At 35.9% G+C, this 26,811-nt stretch overlaps 1 protein-coding gene across 1 annotated transcript in view; it reads right to left on the reverse strand.

The window, feature by feature from the left end:
- The window catches only part of Trhde (thyrotropin releasing hormone degrading enzyme), a 396,564-nt gene that overhangs the window by 162,941 nt on the left and 206,812 nt on the right, over positions 1-26,811 (reverse strand). Inside the window, exons 4-5 of the mRNA XM_052753383.1 lie at positions 22,806-22,960; positions 20,275-20,388 (exon numbers count right to left, since the gene is read on the reverse strand). Coding sequence (XP_052609343.1) covers positions 20,275-20,388; positions 22,806-22,960 — 269 coding nt within the window. The remainder of the gene's footprint in view (positions 1-20,274; positions 20,389-22,805; positions 22,961-26,811) is intronic.

Below are 26,811 nucleotides of genomic sequence, written 5' to 3' on the forward strand. Positions count from 1 at the left end.
AAGAAGCCTAAACAACCCCCTGGATAGCTAAGAACTGAGGAGTATCATTACTGAGATTAAAGACTCCAATGCTTAAATTGCTCTCCCTAATTCTGAACTCGGTCCGACAGTCTGTTCATTTTGAGAAATCAGATAAACACTGTGTAATTTTGGATTGAGTTGTAATTTCCAGCTGAGAGTACACCAATCCCCAGACTTAAAGAAGTGGAAACAAAGAAGGAATATGCCTTAGAAAGAAAAGTTAACTGAGCATATATGTGTGTGTGTATGTGTGTATGTTTGTTTGGATCTATTTTTGAAAAAATGGATCTGTTCCTCTTCACCTGATCAGTGATTTAGTCCATTGAATCAGTAATTTAATTAATTAATTAACTACATCTATAATGCCATTTATCTAATGGTGTTTAAATTGTCTATAGTTGCCAGGCGGTGGTGGCACCCGCCTTTAATCCCAGCACTCAGGAGGCAGAGACAGGCGGATCTCTGTGAGTTTGAGACCAGCCTGGGCTACCAAGTGAGTTCCAGGAAAGGCGCAAAGCTTCACAGAGAAACCCTGTCTTGAAAAAAAAAAAAAATTGTCTATAGTTTATATATCTAGTGTCTCTAGTTATCTTATCTTCTAAGACTTCCACAATGATTGTCTGTTACCCATCAAAGAACATTACACAGTAAAGATTACAGCAACCTAGCTCTGAGTCCCGGAAGGCTGATCCTGACCCTGTAAGACCATAGTTAGAGAGTTCAAATTCCTCCTGAACTACGTGATAAATGCAACACAAGTCAATTGCATATTTTCTCTAAAATTAATTTCCACTTTACAATAAAGACATACCATTGAACCTGTTGATTTTAATGTTGGGACAGAGGGTGGTCCATTAAAAGCAATAATAATACCTTAAAGAAATGACCAAGGCAAAGAAATCATTGGGCAGATCCAAAATAAACATATACATTTTGTGATTAAGCAGCTAAGATTTTCATTCATTCTAATTTAAAATGCATGTTAAAATTAATGATATTAGACAAGAAGTAAAAATTATAAAATGAATATTTCTATTTTAGCTTGTCTAATGAATGCTTTGATATTTCAAAAATTTCAGTTAAAGGTATGATGTCATTCAGAAGACAAAGTAGCAACAGATTCTTCAAAAGGTGATTGTGACAAACATTTAAAATGCTTATTTGAATCATAATTTTTAATCTTTAGCAACAATAAATGCATATTGATGAACACTAAAATTTAATGAATAATCCTTGTTTGAGAGCTGTGAGGGTTAAGTGTCACAAACAGATTTTAAAACTGAAATCTAAACTCAATATAAAAGAAGAAATATTAATGTTAAAGGGAGTATGTATCAATTATATATGATACATTACTTGGTGCTTCTGGAGGGAAGCAAAACTAAATCTTTGTCTAGTTAATATAATTTCAATTACAATTATTTAACTTCAGTATGGGTAAGTCATTGGTAAATGATTTATCTTCTACGTCATTGAAAAAATGATATTAAAAATGCAAAAAGAGACCTGTGTTCAAAATAGATTGGGGCCTGTGTGCCTGGTGAGGGAACACATACAGCACACAGAAGACAGAATACATTATATCGATGAGAAAAAAAAAAGAAAAAGAAAAAAATTCTAGCCAGAGGCAAATTCAATTTGACAGTACTACAAACAGCTCACACGAGAAAGGGCACTGTATTTTACTTTTCAATAAACACCTGCATCACTACAAAGTAAGAAACTATCTGGCTAAAGCCTATATTATTATCAAGACCAACAGCCCCTACAGTAACAACAGCCATCTTATCTAGTATTAGTTAATTTCCTACCATTTATCTGGAGCTATGAATGTTAAAAACTGAAGTAAAAGAAGCCATTTGTATAAAATTAGATAAGTGATAAAATAAAATAGTTGGCCGCCACAGTGAACGAAATACTAGTTTTATTTTATAGATTAAAGTTGCCAAAGTGATTTTTGGGAAAGTTATACAATAATTGACTTATCTTTGGGGACTTTCTTTAAAGAGGTAGAAAAGAACCTGACTTTTAAATATTTAATTTACAATGTGTGTGCATGTATGTGTTGTGAGGTGTCTGTACAGTATACTCAGTGAATACGTAACACCTGATTTTTATTTTATTCACATATTTAAGGCTAGTATGATTTGTAATCTACCACTTTTAAAAGGTAGCACATAAAGGAAGATGGGGCACTTTAAAATCTTTTAAAAAGAAGTTCAGTGTTAACAGCAACCACAAATTCCACAGTCTTAATGTAGATATTACTCGGTATTGTTACATGTGTGTCTTCAACTGTTACAGTAATATAAAATGTCATTTTCCCACTATTGTGTGTGTGTGTGTGTGTGTATGATATGAACTTGAGAAATTTGCAAAGACATTTCATAAAAATAAAAAATAGGTAACTGCAGAATTGTTCCAGAAAACCACATAGCCATTATTTTACTTGCCCATTTACTTCTTCAAAAAATATCTATTAAATTTCTACTCTATGCTGGATATTATACTGCATTTGTGGAATAAATGGATGATTATATTTGAACTTCCTAATCTTGAACTCAAGAATAGGAAACTACAATAGACAGATACACAGCACAACTTTTATACTACAATGGATGCTATGAAACTCAGAGGATGAAATGATTGATTAGTTCAGGAAGGTTTAACAGAAGAAACAGCATCTAAGTAAGTGGCTGATAGATGAGAGGGGAAGCAGCTAGAAAGGGGCAAATCCAGGGCAGAGTAAACATGCAATTAAAAAAAGCCACGTCACTCGAATCTTCAATTATCAGGTAGAAGAGTTTGGTGTTAATAAGTGGGCAGTAACAGGCATCATGACGTCATAAATGTAGCACTGTAGCTGTGGTATACAAGATGGCTAATAGAGCTGAGAGACAGGAAGTGACACTATCTTAAGAGTGGGAGTGGTAATGATGTATGAGGACAACTCAATGGTGGAGCAGAGGTGGATTGGGGAGATATTTTAAGCATTTCCCATGCTTTGAAATAACTACTAGGGCTTTGTAGCATTAATATGACTTAAAAGAAAAAGTTGAAGATTATTAACAAAAAAGTTTAAAAAAATGTAGTTTGGACAACATGCTAAATAAAAAAAATCAGTTTACACATGATGAAGAAAAGCACCTATGAGCATGCACAGAGAATTTTACAAACAACTGCAAGTAACCATCTGGGACTAAGAGAGAGAACTAAATTATCTTTTGACAATGCATAGTTGTTGTTAAATAATATAAACAGAGCCTCAGAATTCACTTCTGAAATCAATATTTATAACATCAGCAGCTCATAGATGGGTTTTTGGCTGTGTATGTAAAGGAAGTTAAGAATTCTTAACACATCTTTAAGTATCTAAGAAATTTTAGTGCTCAATACTCCAAAGTGGCTTCTGACTGGACATGTCAAGTCTGAGGGCTTAGATGAGGAGATGGGTGTTCTAGACAGTTGCTGAACATGGACTTTCAAGCAAGAAGTAAAGTTAAAGCTATTGGCAACTTCCTACAGAAAGGCTGAGGAACATAAAGAGGGTGCAATATTAGTCACATGATTGGAATCTGTCACCAAGAAAAAAAAACAGATAAAGGAAAAGCAGGGAAAAACCTCTAAGTAGAGATCAGAGACTGGTACATCAAACCAAAGACAAGGAAGATGAGGTATAAGGCTGAGAGAACTCAAGTAGTGGTGAAATATTCATAGGCATAGAGAAAGCTGGAAAAAAAATCTCAAGGCAGACATGAGCTGCATCCAATCAGTGACAAAGATTCAATTAACCCCTAGAAGGTTGATCTGAACATAATTGATTCTTTTGATAAGAAAAGACTGGCTGGTGAGTGCAAAATTGACACAAGAGTCCTACACTGAACGTGAACACCTGCCTTTCACTGGCCATACAACCTTTTGAGACCACATAAACTTTTGAGACCTTGGCATCCTCATTTATTAACATGTGCAGCTGTGAAGATGAAATAAGTGAATTAGCTCTACATATATTTGTTAAGCACCTGCTAGATCCCAGATGGCATACTTAGTTCTAAGGAAAGAAAGAGCAATGGATTCTACATTCAAAGACTTCATAGTAGTAGAAAGAGAGGCAAAGATGAAAGCCGATATTAAAACACAATCTGTTATATGCGAAAATGGAAGTGGGCTCAGGCTCAGGACAGAGAATGCCTGCAGTGAGAAGGATGTGATTTCTTATGCCTGAGGGAGGCAGGAAAAGCTTCTAAGCAAGGGTTTAAATGGAATTTTTAAGAATTGTTTAGGTATTCAAGGAATAAACGACAGCAAAGGACATTTAGGGCAAAAGGGAATTTGTGAAAAGTCAAGGAAAGTTTTCAACATAGTTCTTGGAGGGTCCTACACAAAGAGGTGTTTATGGTGAAGGTTAGGGAGCAAATCCCAAGTGATGATAGAGAGGCACACAAGATTGAAAGCATGAAGGATTCTTAGAAGACGCAGTTGCATGACGTTGTGGGACCTGCACTTGGAGAAGTCAGGAGAGTAGTGAGTTGCTGGACTAGAGCAATGAGCAATGAGAAAGAGAAATAGAAAAATACTGCACAACTGAGAAGAAAGAGAACACAATATAGGCCTTGTCTTTGTGACCCCAAAATACTATGCCAATTATTTCATGAAATTTAGCCTCGTTCTTTGGTAAGCAAGGTTGGTCAAATAAAATACTTATTTTGAAACCCCACAGGTGAATTAGCTGTAGTCATACACAAAACTATGGGCATAGATGTACATATAAAATAAAAATATCCAAGTGGGTTCAATTATTTCACTTTTATGCTAATTTTATCCATTTAGGTAAAGCAGCCCCCGTTTCAAATTTTGAGTGCTCACAATCCTCTTTTTCACAGAGATAAGTAGAGGTGTCTACCCTTTGGAATCAATCCAATGAGAATGTCTAGTTAGAATGATAAAAGTAGTACATTGCAATTCTGTGTATTTACTGTCTGCCTCATGGAAGGTTCTGTGTTATGCCCTGGGGAAATACAACAGAGATACAATTCCCACCTCCCAGCAATGCATTTTACAGTATGGAAGACAGATAGGAGTCTACATGGTCGATACCCTACAATGAGACAGTATTAGTGGAATAGAGTGTTATAGGAACGGGAAGTAGAATGCAAGTTATAAGTTAAATTGCTTTTAATATCTGTGACCATGCTGTTCCAAATATAACCACCATGAAGAGAAGAAATAAGATATATCATATTTTTATAACTCTGGAATCTGAACTCCCACATGATAAAGACTTCAAACATTCCCCAGATTAAACAAAATCCAACATGAGTCAGCATTAACCTGAAGCCATTACTTTATAAAATGATTTAATTAGGACTACTAGCACATCTAGCATTGTAGAGTTAGACATTTTACTCTTGTTTTTCATGACCTATTCAAATCGTGACAGAGGTTAAAAGCAGTAACTCAAGAATAAGATCAGTAATTCAAACTATAAAAGTAAATATGTTGGAGGAAAATAACATTTTGTACACATGAAATGGCTAGCATTACAGTTGTCATGCTTTGTAAATTTATAACACAATGTCCTCTTTGTGAAAATTGAAAATTACTTGAAGTTGAGATCTTATAACATTGAAATAACTTTATATGTTTTATGGCATCATTCTGTTTTTTCATAGTTCTAAGAGTATTTTAAGTTTTCTAGTTGAAGGAGCTAGACTTATTTGTAAAAATTATAACACCATTTAAGTGAGTAGTTAATATTTTACTCACTGCCAAATCATCTGATAGACAGAATAAAAATAAAGAGCGAGTGGAAACAAATGCCGTTTTCATATAACAATATACTTCAAAATTAACATTTCAAAAGCTAGTATTTAAAAAACACGCACCCAAGATGTTAATAATCATTTCCATGTGCAGCTTCTTAAAGCAGCTCATTTGTATTGAAGTCAAACTTGTACAAACACACACACACACACACACACACACACACATATATATATATATATATATATATATATATATATATATATATATATATATAGCAGGTGTTGAAGAATAATTGAAAAAGTAATCACCATCAATGCCTACAATGAGCCAAGCATTCACCTGAAGCATTTAGCTCCATATTTGTTTCCAGAACCTTCTGCAGAAAGCACCAACTGCATACAAGGCTCCAGGTAGCTCTCTACTGATAATAACATTATTTTGTGATGTCACATAAACCTTTCAACAAATAATTGAAATTCTATGTTCAATATATTTTCTACTATCAACTGCATTTTCTCCATTGAAATCCCTAAGAAATCCTAACCAATGAATATACTAAAAGCAAAGTTTTAGTTCCATAAAAATGTCTCTGAAGATTTCACAAACCTCTCAAAATCCTGGATAAATGTTAGCACAGGTCTTTATGAGCAATGATACTCTCAAACATGACTAACTCAGGGGAAGTGAGTTAAATTGTTACTCTCCAGAGATTATATCCTCAACTGCCTGATCTCTTGTTTTAACATCCAGGCTGAATGTGTCGTGTTTTGTAGTATCCATGGCTTCATGTGGCAAAGGGGGAAAGGCAGGATGTGACACAAGACATGCTGAATTGCATATAACCCAACCGTGAATCATCTGCAGATGTGCCCAGGAACTATTACGATACAGCAATATTGCCCATCGTATCCTGTATTCCCATCATTTGAAAAATACTGTCAGGCCACTCGAGAGTCTAAGGCTAGCCTTAGCTACATAGTGAGCTGAAAACTACAGATTAAGAGTGAAAATAGAGGCCATGATGTAGCACGAATCCTAGAAGGTCTTATTAATAAAAACAAACCTGGAGCCAGGTATTGGGGTGAACGCTGAAAGATCAGAGAAGAAGAACAAGCCACAGCTACCTCACCTTGCCAGCTCCTCAGCTAATCCTGTTTCCTCAAACTGGAAGCCTCTGTGTCCTCATCTGAATGGGTCCCAGCTGAACTGCTGCTAAAAGCCTAAAAGCTTAAGCAGGCTCTGGTTCCTGGTCCTCACACCTTAAATACCTTTCTGCCTCCTGCCATCACTTCCTGGGATTAAAGCTCTTGTCACCATGCCTGGCTGTTTCCAGTGTGGCTTTGAACTCACAGAGATCCAGAAAAATCTCTGCCTCTGGAATGCTAGGATTAAAAGTGTGTGTGTCACCATTTTGTGGCCTCTATATCTATCTAGTGGCTGTTCTGTTCTCTGACACCAGATAAGTTTATTAGGGTGCACAATATTTTGGGGAACACAATATCACCACACCATGATCTTTTTTTTTCAATTTGAAATGCAAATATCTTTTATTAAAACATAAACCATGACCTTCCTTTTCTTGTTCATGCCCTACATCTCATGTTAACATCTTAATTTCACAATACAAACACCATTGTATTGTACCAAGTCCCTGTCTTTAAGTTTTCATACTTTAAAAGTCCAAGTTATCTTTAAAAATCCAATATCTAGCTATAAATCAAAGTCACTCAAGTTACCCTCTAGCAAACTAAAAATTAATTAATTAATTAATTAATTAATTAATTAATTAATAAAAGATAGGTTACCTACATTCTTACTTCGGAAGGAAACAAATGTCACAGTCACAATCAGATTAAACTAAAAACCAAAATCCAATCATATAAATAACTTAAGATCTAACATCCAAAATTCAGAATCTTCTGGTCTCCAAATGATCTAGCCATTTCTCCTGCTTCACTGCCCATGACACACATAGCTTATCTCTAAGCCCAGTCAGCTCCAACAAACACCTGCTTCTGCCCTTGGCTGTCTTCTCATGATAGTGGTTTCTCTAATATCCTGTTATCTCCACTGCAACTGAGGCTACACCTTGACCAATGGCCTCCCCTTGGCCTCTCTTCAGGTATTTCAGGCCCTGCCACACAAGAGTCAAGCCTTAGCTGCTCTCCAGGAGCCTTTCATGACTAAATAGATGCAGAGACCCACAGTCAAGCATTAGGCTGAGCTCTGGGAATCCTGCTGAAGAGGGGGAAGAACTGTAGGAGTCAGAGAGATCAATGACATCTCAAGAAATCCCACAGAATCAACTAACCTGGGCTTATAAAGCTCACGGAGACTAAATGGACAACCAGGGAGCCCTCTGCATATTTGTTACAGTTGTATATTTTGGTCTTCTTGTGGAACTCCTAACAGTAGGGGCAGGTGCTATCTCTGACTCTTGACTGCTTTGGGGACCCTTTTCCTCATACTGGGTTGCCTTGTCCAGTCTTAATATGAGGGGAGGTGCCTAGTATCACTGCAACTTGATATTCCATGTTTGACATCCATGGGAGGCCTGCCCTTGTCTGAACAGAGTTGGAAGAGGAGTGGATGGGGGGGGGGGGTTTGCAAAGGGAAGTTTGGGGAGGGAATGGAAAGAGAAGGGGGGAACTGTGGTCGGGATGTAAAAACTTAATAATAACAATAATAATAAAAGGAGGAGAAGGAAGACGGAGGAGGAGGAGGAAAAGGAAGAAGAGGAGGAGGAGGAGGAGGAGGAGGAGGAGGAGGAGGAGGAACTACCATTAATGAGTCCACTTCTGAAAAGTGTTTTCTCAGTGCCAGCACACAGGAAGCTATAGCTGAGAGGGAGCCAACTCTGAACATCGTGTACAGGCAGCTGAATGAAAAAATGTGCCAGAGTCAAGCAGGTATTGATGTTGAAGAGGCCATGATCTTGAAGGAGAATGGGAAGGGATATTTGAGAGGGCTTAGAGCGGGAAAATGGAAAGGGGAAATGTAATTATATTATAATCTCAAAACTAAAGTTTAAAAAGTTAATAAAGTTACTGTATTTGAAAAGTTAAAAAAACACAGATTATATAAAAACCTTTCCTGATCCCCCCAAACATATGCTACCATCGCTCATATTTTCATTAATTATGGTAATCCAGAGTTTTACAGAATGGTTCTGAGTATGCTTCCAATGTCAGTCACGGTAACAATTTATGAACATGTTATCTAATATTTTTTATTCTAACAATCTGTCTAATTCACTGTGAATAGTCTCCATATGCCCTATTATGTAATATAACCCTCTCTAAACATGAATGTGTGAATTTCTTGACATCTTTCCCTGTTTTCTGTCAAACGGGCAGGCAGTGTATTCATTCAAATCTAATCCATTTCTAATTTCAGCATCCTCTCATAGCTCAATCAATGCATTCATGATACAAGGAGAGAATTTCTTACAGGATTTCATTAATTCTCTGTTGATGTTTAGTTCACAGTTGCCTATTACATGTGGGGTACACTTTCATTATTGAATACCTCATATCCATGACACTTAGAGTTAAATGCTGAAAACTACAATGAAATAGGAATCTCCACCCTGAAGAAGCATACTGTCTAGTAATGAAGATTTATTTTCTGTCCTTTGTGAGTTGCCATCAACTCATTTCTACTCTTCTAGAGTGTCACTTCCTTTGAGACCTTTCCCATAAATTACACATTTCTCTCTATCATTTCTCTCTATCAAGGTAGTATCTCTATCATATTTTAACAATCCTATCATTGGCCATGAAAAATATTTTCTTTATGCTTAATTTTTGACCAACTGAAAAGACATGTCAATAAAATCAAATTTGTCAATCAAATTAAAAAAAAAAGAATAGCTGTTTTCTCAGATTTGTTACAAAGATTCTCTAGTATTTTTAGATGTAAATAGTGGGCACACTGAGATGCTTTAATGTTTGATTGACAGAATGTAGTTAAGGGTATTTTAATATATATGGTACCTATTTTAAATATATTCCATTTCTGTTTGAATTCTAAGGGAAAAATTCTCACCATTCAAGTCTGGAGTAACTTTAAAGATGAGCTAATCAGCACCCAGACATTATTAACATGATTACCCAGTGAATACTTTATTTTGTTATTTGAATTTGTGAAATAAATAATGATCCAAATCATCTTAAATCTGTAGCAAAAGTCTTACTGATTATATTAATATATTTTAAGTGGCAGATTTTTGTCATTTAGGCCCAGCATTTAGGGATATTCATGGTCAGTTTGTTGAGACACTTACCTCAGAAAAATTATACTAGTATGACAAGAGGAGAATTTATTTTTCTGGTTAAGATAAAAAGTTTGCTAAATTTAAAAGCAAGGGGTATTAAGCAACTTCAGAACACAGGGTCCTGAGACATCATATACTTAATCAAATCAGATAAATTACTGTGTCTCAGACCACTGCAAGCATATCCACAATACACCCATTGTGTAGTTGGCAAACTTTCCTTCCTCAAAATGCAAACCTAGACTAGAAACACATTTTAAACGAGCAAAACTACCAAAGTATTAGTGTCCCAAAGTCATTAAAAAATGGAGTGTATATATTCAAATGTTATGTGAATTAATCTCCTGCAAGCACCTGATATTTTGATATGTGATTGACAATAGACTGCATCAGAAAGCCAGTTTTGGACCTTAAAAATAATATCATTATACTTAAGTGCCTAGTAGTATGAGAAATATTGGTAAAGCTAATAACAGTATAAACCATAATTCTTTGATTCTTCACACTATCTTTACACAATTAAGCAGCATGGACCTCATACGTGATTTGAAAATGGAGAAACATGATCACGTAACAAATAAGGAGCAAATAATGGGGATGGGTAGAAAATTATTCAATCTCATTCTTAGAAACTATAAGTATAACCTAACGATGGTAAAACAAAAAAATAATAATCTGGCTTAACTGGTGGGAGAGTTTTGTGAAGTCAGAAGGACTTCATTACTTAATCCTCATTTGAACACGCCCTGTTGCTAACAGAGAAAGAACAAAAATATCATCCAATAAAGCTTTATTATAGTGAAATAATGAGGCAATCCAGGCTAATCCTTTGAAATCTTTCATCTTTTTGGTAAGCAGAGGGAAGCTTAATAGTTGGCAAGAAAACAAAATATATTATCTTGTGTGAAGTCAAATTATTTTCAGTCATGATAACTAATATGACCTGTCAGCTCACAAAAGAAGTCAGAAATTTATAGAAAATTCTCCTGTTGTTTTGAAGGGAAAGCAATAAACTTCGCATAGAAAGAGTTTTAGATTTTAATTAGTTGTTATCTGAAGTACATCACATTCTAGGTACTTAAAACTGGACCAATAGAGGGCATGTGTGGAAACAAAAACCATTAATGTCACATTTTGCTCAGAAAGGACATCCAGTCTAACTTGGATTTAATCAGAAAATTGAAAGAATATATAGTATTTAAATCAAAGTATATCCCCTTCAATACTACCACAAGACAAAAAGAAAACAAAAAAGCAATTGTTATTTGCTTTCAAAAAGAAATATATTTTAAAATATCTGCCACTCTTCTAGGCAAGGTTGACAAGACTAGAGAAAAATCGAGATTCAGAAACAGTCTATCCGAGCAGAGAGAAATCCAACATCTAAATGAAGCAGTTATTGTAGCAAAATAAATTTCAGCCATTAAAGAAGATGCATGAGACATTTAAAAATAAAAATGATTATGAATAATTAAATGTCCTTATTGTTCCGTGGTTTGTCTAAAACTTTGAGGCATATGGAGCATATTTTTATTTTCAGAACATATGTATGAATTTTAGTAGTCTGAAAAAGGTTACGGCTCTATAGTTTGAGGTACTCTGCAAACAAAGGCACTGCTAACAGGGATATGGTTGGTCAGACAGAGGGAAAAATTATGCATACTGAAACTACCACATAGAGGATAAACCACGGTGGATAGGAATGTAAAGTACTGTTACATAGTAGTTCTGAACTAATGCTCACATGAAGTTTCCTCCATAGAATTTCCACAGTAGATGGCTCAATTTAGGTTGTTAAATAAAATTTGCTAAATATTAAAGTGAAATAAATAAAACGAATGAAATGCATGAATGGATAGTAAGGCAAACAGTGGCATCAATACACCCAACGAATGCATATAAAATTATCTACCTAGTTTACATTAGCAGCCCTAAAGAAGAGCATCATTGAACTATAAATAAAACCTGCAGAGAAGAAAATAAAATGATCAAAGGAATTAATTGGACACAGGTGTTCTTGAAGCAGACTCAGAAGGAATAAGATACATGCCTTAGTATCTTCATGTTTTAAAGGCAATTATGATGCAAACTGACCAAAATAGAACTCTAATTGGTAGAATTTTCTATCATCAGTCCTCAGAACAGGTAAAAATGTAAGGGCATAAAAATTTTCCAAAGGGCACTACTTAAAGTTATGAATGATAGAACCAGGGTGGGTATTCAAAATAGTGTCAAAAGATGTCCTACCAAATTTTGTTTTGTATTCCCAGTTAGCAGAGTCCTCTGCCCACAAGACAAAATAGTGATACAGTTAGTCTGATATATTTTGAAATATTACAGAGAAGACAGACACTCTCAGCCTAGCAGAAGGTCTTATTCTACCCCATAGACCACTAAATATGCCAAGTGTTTGGTCATACAGTGCTTGTTATAATCATACGCATTATTACAGCCATGAGAATGGCAGACAGTATATTAACTGATATCAAATTATTCAATATTTTTCCATCACAAAATACTCATCTATACATTTTTTTTTCAATCTGATTACTTGCACATGCTTTGTTGTTTCTGAAACCCTTATCTAGCAACATCTGGACCCTATTTAAAGTAACCTTGACAAAAGATAGGAGACGCCTCAAAAATGTGAGGGGTTGATCCAGCCTCCCTTTGCTCCGAAATGACCTGTTGCAATTTCTTCTTTAGTTACCTTCTAAGGCCTCATCATTAGTTGTGTTCAGGTTAAAAACTGTGACAAGCTAATGCTTTTCACCTAGAAAATTATAAATATTACCAGATTTTTATAATTTTTTGCTGTAGAAAGGTAACTTTTTTTTTACCAGAAGCAAAGAAAATGACAGCTAAAATATTGATGTGGTATATAATCTGCTATGGCCAATATTGTGCATTTCAGAGTAACAATGCCTAAGAGGATATTTCAGCATAAGTTTTTGCATTCTGGTTTTGTTGTTGTTTATCTAAGCAAGCTGAAATGTTCTGTTTACAGCTGAGTCTTCTTGTAAAAAAAAAAGAAGAGAGTAACTCTGCAATACCGCTATGCACAAGAAAGAACAAACTTGCATTATACTAGGCTTCAGACGAAGTCGGTGGCTTTGTCCTAGACAGTGTCCAACCCTGTAACATTTTTATTGGTTTTGAAATTCCTAAGAAAATCTTCAAAGCCCTTGGCACCATGCAAATCTGCACAAGTTTTTCAGAAGAAACACGTTTTCCCCCAGGTAATGCTCATTTATCTTTGATCTCCAGGTTTAAAGTATAAAAACCTGAAACAATCTCTTTCTGGGGGAAACATGACTTTGCTTTTTACAAAACCATCCATTAAGAACATGTATGAAATTGTTCATTTGCAGCTTTACCTTAAATTTTAACATCCACATGAGAAAACAAGAGGCAGCTCTCTGAAAGACCTGTCAGAAACTCCCTAAACAGACAGGCATGTGTGTGTGTGTGTGTGTGTGTGTGTGTGTGTGTGTGTGTGTGTGTGTGTGGTCATACTGACAAACTGAGCTTACTCTGCTCTTCTTCCTACAACTGTGTTAGTGAGTGAAAGTTGCAAGCTAAACACCACACACACACACACACACACACACACACACCTTGGTAACATTGAAGTTCCTCTAAAGCTTCAATGACCCAAACAAAGCCAAAGTTTTGATTTTGATTTTTAAAACTATAAATACCTGGAAATAGTAAAAATGATCAACTTGTCTTCAGTTACAGTTTTAAGCTAAAAAAAAAAAAAGTATTAAAGCCATAAAGCTAAACCAGTTAACACACTTCAAACATTCACAGATGAACGGCCTTCCTGACACGTGTGACAAATGTCAAAGAGGCTACTAACCGAAGATGTTCCTCTAAAAAGAAAGAGGTAGACATAAAATGGGGGAGATGAGCACATTTTCTTACTATAGTAGTCACAATGAGGACTATTTAAAAGTGTTGAAGTGATGAGCACAGTTGCTATTTTAACTGGCACTCAGTAGAAATTCTTAATTTTGCTGTCCCCACTGTGGGTTAGGATCCAAGTGGCAGCTTTGCTCTTAACACTGCCCTTGTTCGCAGCTTATCCTCATCTGAGTCTTGTTTAAAGTCGAGTCTGTGGGGCAGCAGGCACATCAATGCACTTCGGGATTGCTTCCGCACCAATACTGATTCAATGATGACCCGTGCGAGACTCTGGTGTGGAGATGCTCTTCTCAAGGCCATTCTCACTTCCCTTTGCAACAAGCCCATTAGCCGCAAACAGTGAACATCGCCAGCACTCATGCTCAGGGAAAAGTACAGCCCACTCTCTCAGACTAGAGAGGCTTGCTTCCCAGGTTTTTCAATATAGGGAGTTGAGAACATATTGTTCTATTTTTTTAAAGGCTTCTGCTTTTAACTGGAAAACACATCTACTGATGGATGAGGGGAGGGTAAAGGAGATACACAAAAGAGGCCTATTTTCAAGATCAAGACCCCAAGACACTCAAGCATGTCCTCCTTCTGCCTTCTTCTAGCCTTTCAATGCAAATGTCCTGTCGTTGAAGGGCATCAAAAAGACACAGAAAAACTAGTTTTCTCGAATGGAGTCTGACTGTGGATACAAACGACATCTAGGGTTTAAATGACCTCTCACATAATCACAACCTACAGTTCTTCCAAGCAACTGTTAGCTGAGCAGGAATATCAGCCCAAATCAAAACAAGAGCTCCTTAACAATACTATATAATTCTGGGCTTCTTTATTGCTGTTCCATGCAAGGTATACTGTTATAGTAATATTCCAAGCAAATTGGAACTCCATTTCATTTAGCAGTAGATGGCCAACACACACACACACACACACACACACACACACACACACACACAAAAGGTATTTTCTAAGTTCTTTGTCTTATAATGATTTGCCTGTGTATTTTATTTTTAATCTTAAGGATCTTTTGCTTATATATTGTGTTTTCTATCTTTATGGATTTTCTGTGCGTGTGACTGTCTCAGCATCTGTGTGTTTCTTGTTCTTTTTCTTGGGCTCCCTCTTTTGTTGTTTGTTTGGTTTGCTCTATTCTGGTTTGTTTTTATTTTATTATTATTTTATGTGCCTTTTGGTTTATAATAAGAGAGAGCAAGAAAGGGTATGGATTTGGGTGGTTGGGGAAGTGGGGAGGATCTGGGAGGAGTTGAGGGGGGAAACATAATCAGAATATATTGTATAAAAGAAAATCTATTTTCAATTTTTTAAAAAAAGGCGCAGAACCTTGAGACTAGTCAAAAAGTCTTTAAATTTTTTCACATTTAGAGTCACTCAAGATTAAAATATCATCCAATTAAAAACAATTGGACCACCTTCTAATCCCTCACTTTCAGTTAATCAAATTTGTATTTGGAATTTGATCACAGCACACAAACACAAATACAGGGAAAACTAAGTGTGTGAATACGTGCATTTACTTGGTATTCAAAATTTACATGTACGATTCTAAAACATATTTATTTTGGCCTGTCACTAGACCCATAGTGCCACTCGGTGAATATACCTTTTATTTCTTCTGAATTACAGACAATAGCACCAATATGCCAATGCTCATTGGAATGCATATTAAATAAATTAAAAGAAGGCTATGGCAGCACTTCTCACACAACCATTGGATCACATATGGGCATACGAAATGAACAGCTCACTGGACAAGTAAAATACCAGCGTCAATCAAACTCTTTTCTTTATTTTTCATTTATTCCTCTTTGAAGATCAGAGTATTCTTCATGAGTTAGAATGATTAAAAGATATGTATCTATACTGAAGCCAACAAAACTCAATAAGCTCAAATATTTCAACTTACCAAGGGTTTTCTCTTTCCTTTGGAATGAAAATAAAATACTTCAAAATGTGGGAATAGTTTTATTACAATGGCACTGGGATCATAGCAGAGTTCATTTTTTCCTTATTTTAGTCCTGCCAATGACAGACAACTGGGCACATTTTTTAAAGCCTTAGGCAACACACTTAAGATACTGTAAGTATTTAGCATAATGAAGTTTAGTTGATTAATTTACAGTAATAATTTTTTCAAGTTTGGTGTTCTTTAAAAATAATAGAGGAAATTCCCAATCGATGTGCTTTAACAATGTCTAACTTAGGCTTACTAATATGAGAGGCTCTGTGGCAGCTTAATTCCTTTGGTAATCTACCAAAGACTGGTGGTTAATAGTCATAGCTGAAAAAAATTCTCAGGATCCCTTCAGAAGACTGAAGCAGGAACCTACAAACTATTTAAAACAAATCACAATGAGAATTTATTTAATGTACTCAGGGTGTATGATTTGACCCACATCAGAATCTAATCTAGAAATAAAAGCTTCTTCACAGAAAAGTTTTCTATGTCCTTTTCCAGAATTGAAATTATATCGTCACAGACTTGTTTTTGAACGAACGTGATCAAGAGGTATTGAAGAATGTTAAAATATGTCATTAGCATCTTCTTTTGTGCCTTCTGAGCAAACATGGTTGTTCTTCTTCCTGAGGTTCAGGGATCAAGCTAAGTCCCTGATACATACAAGGCAAGTGCTCAGCCAGTAAGCTAAATTCCCATCACAATGGGATTTAATGTCAATGTCCATCAATACCAAACTGGCGCTTGAGCCATCCAGTAATGTCCCCACTGGCCAATATTGATGAAATTACATCAAGCAGCAAAAAAAGAAAAAATCACCCCATGAAATACACCCTGAGCCATAAGCTAAAGAATGCTGCTTCTAAAGATGGTATTACTTTTCCTTGATAAATTTCGTATTACCTAAAGTATATGTTCCCATAGATTTATGGTGCCAGTATAGGTGCAAGTTGGCTTGGTAAGAATAAGTACAGACATGGAATGTAGAAACCTTGTTTGGCATTCTCTACGTAGCTCATATAAATCTAGATTGTCAAAAGTGATTACGGAAATAGGAAATGTTAGAGCATCTCTCTGTACAGGCTAGACACTTTGCTAATGGAGTAAACTCTTCTGAAGACCACGATATTCTTTCACATTTGTGTGATGCAGTGGTTCTCAACCTGTGGGTTGTAACCCATGTGCTGGTCTAACTACTTTTTCATGGAAGTTGTATATTAGATAACCCACATATCTGATATTTACATTATGATTCATAACAGTAGCAAAAAATATAATTATTAAGTAGCAATGAAAATTTTATGGTTGGGGGTCACCACAACATTAGGAATTGTATTAAAGGGTCACAGCATGAGGATGTTTGACACTAGTATAATGGTTTGTTCATTCCAAAGCTCTCACAGAACTATGGGAGTGTACTTAGTACGATTGTCTCGTATTTCAAATCATGACTTAGGTGAATTGTTTTCTTAGAATCTGAGTTGTTTTTTTTTTTTTTTTTCTAATCCATTCTACTGACCTCACATCATAATACCCATAAGGACTCACATGTATAAAATGCTAAATTCAGGCATTTTCCCCGAGGGGAGATGGATATTATTGCATTTTTTTTATTCCATGTAGTAGTTGTAATGTAAAAGCTGATTGCTTTAGTATTGACTACTGGTTCTGAAAATACATGACCACTCAAATAATAATAACCTACAGTTCTTCTGAGCAACGGTTAGCTGAGCAGGTATATCAGCCCAAATCAGAACAAGAGCTCCTTAACAATACCATATAATTCTGGGCTTCTTTATAGCTGTTCCATGCAAGGTAAATTGTTATAGTAGTATTCCCAGCAAATTGGAACTCTGTTTCAGTGTTTGAGTCCTGGTATCTAAAAATGATTTTTTAAAGCACTCCTCTTTGAGATTAGACACAAACAAGGTCAACTTTCTGAATGTCTTTACTCCTGACATGAGTCTGGCTTCTGGTTTTCTATTTTCAGCTCAGCTCCAGTGCAGCCCAAGACACACACTCACAGAGGAGCTTCGGCACATACCACAGCAGTGAGCTGCTGCTGACACAGTCAGAACTCTTATTTTGTAGAGTATTTCTTTCGCTCTTCTGCTGATGCCATTATGAAAAATAGTGCTGGCACAGCCATGCAGCCACTTGACACCCTTTCTTATTTATGTGGCTAACTTACTCTTGAATTTTATTTTCAAAGAAGATATTAATGTTTTATGGAGGGACAATCTATACATAAAGTCTCTTATTGTGGGGTTTGTGAATTTAGTTTATTGAAGTGTTTCATTAAATTAAAAACACAATTCCTAAAAACAAAGAGCTAGCAAAGATCAGAAAGTATTTGCACTTTTTAAAACTGAAAATGAAAAACATTTGTTTCTACTCACAATGAATTTCCAAATTAATGTTAACGGATCTTTCTTTGGTGAACTTTCTGAGTCACTATAATTAGGCTATTATTAATTTCCAAGTGATTATTATGTATTGACTCATAATAAATAAAACCTTGTATCTTAACACATTAAGGTTTTCATGTTTCCAGTACATATTCTATAAAAGGACAAATATATGTCACTTATACTTTATGTTCATGTTCATTTTCAATGTCTCTTGGAAATATCTTCTCCATAAGATTTAGGCTTATAATTTAGCTAATAAAATACACAAAACATTTCAAGACAAAAATCTAAGGGCATCGAAACCAAGTCTATATGGCCATGCTTAAAACCATCAAAATCTATCCATTTTCACCCCACGTACTATGCTGCTGATTACTTTTTAATCTAAGATGTACATTTCATAATGATGAATAGAGAGGATTTTATTACACGCAGTTGAATGAGCATTAAAAAAAGCCTTACCTATATGGGTGACATGTCATTTGTAATAAGAACATATTTTAATATTGAGATGTAATGAAATTATAAATCGGTAGTAATCCACAGCATAATGAAAATTTTAAAGCTGGTTCAGTCTTCTAAGAACCAAAAGATACCTTTTTGAGATGTTTTAATCATCTTAAACATTTAAGTATTAAAATTTCACACTTGCTAATGAATACTTCCAATAATATGATAGAGCAGTTATAGTTTTAATTCAAACTTCTTTAAGAGCGTTTTCTTTATTTCTTTACTTCTTTATTTTCTGTTTTGGAGATCAATCAAAAGGCCTTAGGCATGCTAGGCAAGCCTGCAACCTGTGAGCTACCTGATAGCCTACAAAATATGATCCAAATCACACCATTGCTCACATTAAATGTGCAGAGATTTCTGTAGGGCAATCAGTGATTTTAAATAGATAGATAGATAGATAGATAGATAGATAGATAGATAGATAGATAGACAGACAGAGGGAGAGAGATTATAAGTGAAATTTTAGCCTCTAAAAGTTAAATGTTGGTACACTGAAATTTTTATTCAATATATTAATACCAATTAAAATAAATTTCAAATTTATCTTAATTTTGAGCTCTAAAACAGTATATACTATGGGTTCTATTCAATATTAATATAGTCAACTATAGGTACATGGAAGTTTACATAAAATGAAAAACTGATGTTAAAAGACGTAGAAAACCACATTGTCCACTTTTTATTTCAAAGAGATTTAAAACATCACTGCTTGTAGCACAAAGAGCCTGACTCAGGGTTCATAGTTCAGAACATCCCTAAAGCATGTGCCTAACATGCTCAATGCTATAAGTAAAGGTACTGACATGTTATAAAGTTACTTAATCCCAAAATGAACCTATTGGTAGAAATAACAGTCTTTTATCCAATCACTATGTTTCATGTCTTGAAACAATAGTGTGTTCTCATTTTTTCTCTATTTTGAAATACATCATATACCTAAAATATCACTTATTAATTATGGTGAAATTCTCTATTTTAAAGGATAATTCCTTTATTATTATTAACAGAATAATTCATAGTTTAAAACTCTGCAATCTAAAGTATTTCCATTTAAATAAATGGTGACGGGGTTGGGGATTTAACTCAGTGGTAGAGCACTTGCCTAGCAAGCACAAGGCCCTGGGTTGGGTCCTCAGCTCTGGAAAAAAGACAAAATAGATAAATGGTTACATTTTGAAGGCAATATATAACAAGTCAGATTTTATTTGATTTCTTGAAAAAAAAACAAAAGATAACTTCTGGGATTCCAATTCTGGTTAGTTTTCCTTTATTGGCAGAATACTTCTTTCATGCACTGACTGGTGTTTTCAGATATCTTTTATGGTAACATAAGCTCAGTGTACACCAGCTCAACCTTTCCCTGGGAACTCCATAGAATTAGAGAAAAAGGCACTTACCATGTTCCAGCCAGGATAGAGGTAGTCTGTACCCACAAATTCAAAGTAGTGAGCAAAGCCTTCCTTCAACCACACGTCTTCCCACCACACCGGAGTCACAAGGTCACCAAACCACTGTTAGAACAGAATGAATGAGCATAAGAAAAAAAATAGCATCCACCACAGAATGATTTTACCTGAAATCAAATGTGTTAGTCTGTGATTATCATAACTGGATGTCATTCCCAAATTAATTTTGTGATCTTAAAATGTGTTGGGGCAAGACTGTAGTGGTTAATATGACTACTTGGATAACACTAGTATTTTAAAAATATGCTCAGTGAAGAACAAAAAATAGTAACCTTGAGTCAAATCTGGTGACAACTGTCTTCAGAGATTGGAAGCCTTATTGTATATAAGAAGAAGTTTATTATGACATTACAGGGACAGGCTGGGATGGATGAATGGACATCAGAAGTAGCCGGTGTCTGCTGAAGATGCAGAAGACTCTGTATGGTGGTCCAGAAGTGCTACTTAGAATAGTAGTGAGCAGTCAACATGAAAATGAAACATCTTCCTCTGAAGCAGAGGAAAATCACAGCCCACAATGACTAATGAACCAAACAAAGACTCTGAACTTTCTCCATACTACAGTCTCCTGAAAATGAGGAATTGAGCCAATAAAATCTGATATGACTCATGAAAAAGTTTTAATTGATATTTTGATTAAATAACAATAAATAAATAAAAGTACTCTAGTCTGAAATCTTTACTTTTTCTAAATTTGTTATCAAAATATATTCCATGCCAGAAACAATCAAAAAGACTTGAAATTCAATGAAGAAAACCTAGATAGTGTTTATTCTCACACAGGTGACAATTAAAGATTGTACATAACTAAAAAATAACAGTGTAAATTCCAATCTTCCTAACGTAACAGAGGGATGGAGCTTGGACTGCTTGTGATTATAGAGCACAATCATTCTCTGAGCAGATGACAACTGGGCTGAAACTTTAATGATAAGGAGCCAGCCATGAGGTAGTCTTGGGCAAGAGAATTTCAGACAGCAGACATAAGTAACCCACAGTGTAAGGAGTCTGTGTGGGAATATGTTCTCTGAGAAACAGGAGATACGGAAAGCTGGATTCTGACTGACCAGGTGGACAGAAGAATCGAACAGTCCTGATAGACAAAGACATACCAGATCTTACCTCAAGAGTCATCATAAGATAAGAACAGCTCAGGGACCCAACCAAGTGTTCCAATATTAATGATAAAGTATCATTTTCTTTAGGGTATCTCTAATTCAAATACAAATAAAATATATCTCCAAATAGGGTAATGGCCATGCAGCTTCTATTTTGAATGTTTTACTGTACCCCAAATACACATTTCTCTTTCAAATTGATAACCTGTCTTCAGCACTGTGACAACAAATAGGTGATCGGGATAATAGAGAAATCAAATGTGACAATCACAGTGAAATCATGACAGATGTTTCTCTTAGCTTCTGTCTCAGTTCTTTGTGGTAAGTGGCCTACTACCACTGAGCTACTAGAGGAAACTAACATGTAACAGGAAATGTGGGAAATGCAGAGCCCTGAACAATAAATTACAGCACTATCACTGGGCCTCATCTCAACAGAATCACAGATCTAATTTTTCACTTACAGGAATATCCCAAAAGGAAATTACATTTGCCTCAGAATGTTAAGTCAAGGGAGAAGCCACTCTAGCACTGAGGGACCCCAGTTATACCTACCATGGCCCCTCTGTAACCTGAGGTCAGAAACATGTCTGATTCAGTGAGCACAAAGGTACAACTCTCTCCCTGGTTCACTGTAAGAGGCAAACGATGCCATTAACAATGTCTGTTCTCTGGATTTTTTTTTTTCAGCAACATCACAATTTAACAAGTGTTACAAAATATCAGTCTACCACCTTCCCCTAGTAAGGACATTCATAAAATCAAAATGAAATTAATTTTTATCTTAGCCTCACTATGTTGTCCAATTTACACATTTGAATTTCTAAATATGCCAAATTAAAAAAATATATCACTCTTTTGAGAACAAAGAGTCTATTGCTGAGTTAGTGAAAGACTTCCTATGTGTCTATGTGACAGGGAAAGAAGAAAAATAAACCAATTTTGGCAAAAGCAAATTTTAACACATAAACAAAACTCAGCTGCATCTCTCCACAATGCAGTACATCATTTTTCTCACTGCACTTACCTTATGTACACACTAATAATCAAAGAAATGGAAGCATGGCTGATCAGCAGCTACACAGGAGCTCTGAAGGGGAAGTCACTCCATCACACATTTCAACTCAACCCAGTGGCAGTTGCTGACGCGATACCATCAGTTTGTGTATGTGTGCTTACCTTATTGTCTGAGAAAAATGGCGTGCCGTGCAGAGGAACTGCACAGTGATGTGTAGAGAACCTAGATGGGAGGATTAAAAACCAAGCTCCTCATCTAGATGTGTGAAGTCACCTCACATTCTAGACAGTTTCACATTATACTTACACCTGTTCCTTTTCTCGTACCTGGTGACATATTTCATGAACAATGACCATGGTGACATCCAGCAAATATGAAATAGATGAAACACTGGGGTCCAGCAGTATTCTTTGCTCCACAAAAATACTTAGTCCCCAGTTCTCCATAGCAGCATACGGATGCTTAGGCACAGCTAAAAGATCTAGAGAGAGAATAAAACAGTTCCAAAGGTTTTAATAACAACACCAAATCCTAAATTTCATAACTTAAAAAGTTCAGAAATCCTAATAAGAAGGAACACTTTCTCGTTATTACTTTTTTTTTTAATTAAACATTCAGCCATATCTACCTGACAGTAGAAATATAGGCTATCACTTTTGATACTGGTCATATTCATTCATCACAGTTCATTTTCAGGCCCAGCACTCCAGGTGGCTAGAAGTATCTGCAACATTATTGATGGGCCCGTCCTAATAAGTCTCAGAAAGTCAAGGAAACCAAATGCACCAGGAACCCAGAGTCAAAGGCATTGTGCCTTCTAATGAAAATTTACTCAGCTCAGTGCAGGAGCGAGTATATTATCACTTTTATCTCATATCTCTCTCAGAGAAAACACTTCATAGTGGTTTTTAAATGTGGAGTCATTTTTTTCTAATTTCTTAAATGTAGTACATTCTTCTGATCCTTTTAAAAATAAAATGCTGCATTTAATCTTAGCATATAGAGAAAAGTAAGACAGTGAATGTAGTAACAAATAGAGAATAGAGTGGACCCACGGGCTTCGGTCTGGACTTGCCACCATCAACCACCGATGTGACATCACTAAATCACTTAGCTTCTCAGGACCACAATTCCCTTACCTATAAAGTAAGGTTATTGGCCTTTTCTGTAAAATGCCTTCCAGCTCGAAAAACCCATGATTAGATGAGCGTGTGCTTATTTTAAAAGGTCGTCCAGGTATTATCAACTTCTGATTACGGTGAGCGAAAGAAATTCATGTTTCACTTACTCCCTCTGCTCCAGACTCACAGCAATGGTAAATAAAATATTTAGAAAGAAAACTAATCCCCAGGCTCAAAAAAATAAACCTCTCAGTGGATCAGAAATGAAACCCAAATGCAAAGTGGTTATTACGTGAAGCTACGGACCTGCTGGTCTCTGGCTCCAAAAGCAGGCAGTAGCAGCTGGGAACTGGCTCTGGCAAGACACACTAGAGCCAAAAGTACCCATGCCAGGTTGACTGCTCGATGCCAAGGGCTGAGGTAAGGCATGCATACTCAGGAGAAGAGCGGAAAATAGCTGGTGCCCACTGCTTCCTGGAAGTGCTAGCAAGGGCCAAGAAGTATTTGAACACTGGCTCTTATACATTTGTTCTTAATCATAATGAACACCCACATTCCAAAAATGGAAATTTGTCCCAGCATAATCCTTAGAGTCACGTATTCCAAGACTACCAATAAAATGTATGAGAGTGTTCATTATAGTATTGTTTCTAAAAGTGAAAAGAGGAAATTAAATGCCTTTTCACCAAGATAGTACACAAAGAAGCTATGAAAGCATTCCATAAAGGAATATTACACAGCAATTAAAATAAGTGATCTCACCACTGGTTTCTACTGTTAAAGGTGTCAACACAGACAATCCGAGAAACATAATAATGAAGAAAGAAGGTATAAAATGACCCCTGTAATCATTAGAAATAATCAAAATAATATCGCATAGTGTATAAGTATTTTCACACATGTAGATCACAGAGACAGAGTAGTAGAAAATATCCATGCAAACACACACAGTAAGTAATAGTAAAGACACTAACTTCAGGATCATGGTTGCTACTGAGGAGAAAAAAGACTGTAGGACAGCCACATGACGAATTAATGTCTTTGTGTCAATGTTTTAAAGCTGGTGGTGGGTACATTGACATTAGCATAATATTCTTCATCCCCTTATATATGCTTAAATATTTCACGACAAATAATTGAATAGAATAGTCAGCAGTCTTAGCATACTATTGATTTTTATTTATTTCTGACTTCAGCAAATATCTTTTCAGCATAAGTGCTGTTCTGAAATCTGAAATATGCATTAAAGTAAGTCAAATATATCCCCTAATTCCTCTACAGTTTAAACTAATAATGAAGCCATGACAACTATAACACAGAAAAATAGAATATTTTAAAGTGCTATGAGAGAAGACAAAAATATCTGTTTGGAAGATTCTTGGAAAAAAATGTTATTTATCAGGCTTTAAATCAGTGACTAGGATTTCAGCTGGCATGTAGAGTAGCCTGTTCCTTCCTAGAATTTTAATTAATAAAAAGAAGTCACCTGTGCACCTATGTATACAGCAAATAGTTACTGGGCCTCACCTTTATGAAAGTATTGTTTTATTATTACTTATTGTATTTTCATTTATTTTCTTATTATTTATTGTATTATTGTTCTGGAAAACCCCTTATTATCTGCATAGCAGTGCTTACATATGGAGATGTTCATCTAACAAGTAATAAATGAAAGAAAGAAATGTAGTGATTAATACACGCTAGGAAATATATTCCAGTATGAAAGTTACAGGATGAATAAGTGTGGGAGGCATGGGCAAAGCAAGCCTCTCTACTGTAATCACCTTACCCCAGCATGTGAGCAATATTAGAGGCTAGCTTATTTGAAGACCTGTACAGGTGTGTCCTGAAGGAGGCTAGAAAAGACGGCAGCACTCAGGTGGGGAAGTAACAAATACTTTGGACAAACAGAAAAGAGGCTGGTGTGTCTATGCCCCATAAAAGGCAAGCTATAGACCACAGAACTAGTACATAGGGAAAGTGTCTAACAGGAGAACTCACTGACTTTACATAATGGAAGACACTGCCTACGAATGAATAAACTAGGCAGCAGGCCCGCAATGTGTCAACTTGGCCTGTCATTAGTACATGGCAACAGTAATAGCTGGCCCAGCATCATTTACTTGTGGAAACAGATGGACCTGTGTAAAAACCTTTTTCTCTAACAAATCCTGTTGCAATGAAGAACCAAATCTGAATTCTGTAGACCTTCATGTGCAAGGAGGAGGCGGGTCCTCGCAGCTGAGTGAGCAGAGCACACCTGGGCCTGGATGGAGAGAAAACTGCAAACATATGATCCAAGTATGTCATCTAGAAGTCTGTGATCGAAGGTAAAGCTCAGTGAGGGGCAGTTTACAGATTGCTAATTCCTAATAAACAGTATAAATACAGATAGCACTTGGGGAAAGCAATTACCGCACAAATGTAAGGAACTGTGTTCCATTCCCACCACTTATGGTGGTATGTGCTTTTAATCTAGCACTCGTAGGTGGAGACAGGTGCATTCCTGATACCTGCTGGCCAGTCAGCCCAGCCCAATCAGTGACCTCCAGATCACAGTGAGAAACTATCTCAAAAGACAAGCTGAATAATTTCTGAGAAGTAATGCCCAAAGTAGTAGACCCCTGGCCTGAACATGCCCTGACAAATAGCAACATGAGTATTCTTACACACACACACACACACACACACACACACACACACACACACACACACAAATAAAAATAAAAGCGAAAATTAAAAATAATAAAAAAGCAGATATGATGAGGGGGCACTTGCCGGCTGGTACCAAAGTCTTTATATATTGATGACTTATGGTTTTACATTGCCTCCAGAAGTATGGAGGCACAGAAATCTGGACAACAGTATGATGGGTAAACCAAGCAAGGACTCTTAACAAATAGGGAATAAAGTGACTGATGGGCAAGATTTAACATGGTGGAATTAGTAATAATGGGCAGTTTCTCAGGTACAGATATGGGAAAACATTAGATCTTGGAAAAAATCTTCATGGGTAACAGAGGAAAGAAACAGAAAGCAAAAGATGTCAGATTTGGTACCATCCATACAACAGTCTTTGTTACAACATGTTGGCAAATTGGTCAAATAACTTTGGAAAGGACTACTGCCATAACCATTCATAAATTGAGAAATCTCCGAGGATAGTCTTATATTTTAAGAATATCTGCATCACATACAAAAAGAATTGTGC

The sequence above is a fragment of the Peromyscus californicus genome, unplaced genomic scaffold (assembly GCF_007827085.1).
Source record: "Peromyscus californicus insignis strain IS unplaced genomic scaffold, ASM782708v3 Scaffold_24__1_contigs__length_46423439, whole genome shotgun sequence".
NCBI lineage: Eukaryota > Metazoa > Chordata > Mammalia > Rodentia > Cricetidae > Peromyscus > Peromyscus californicus.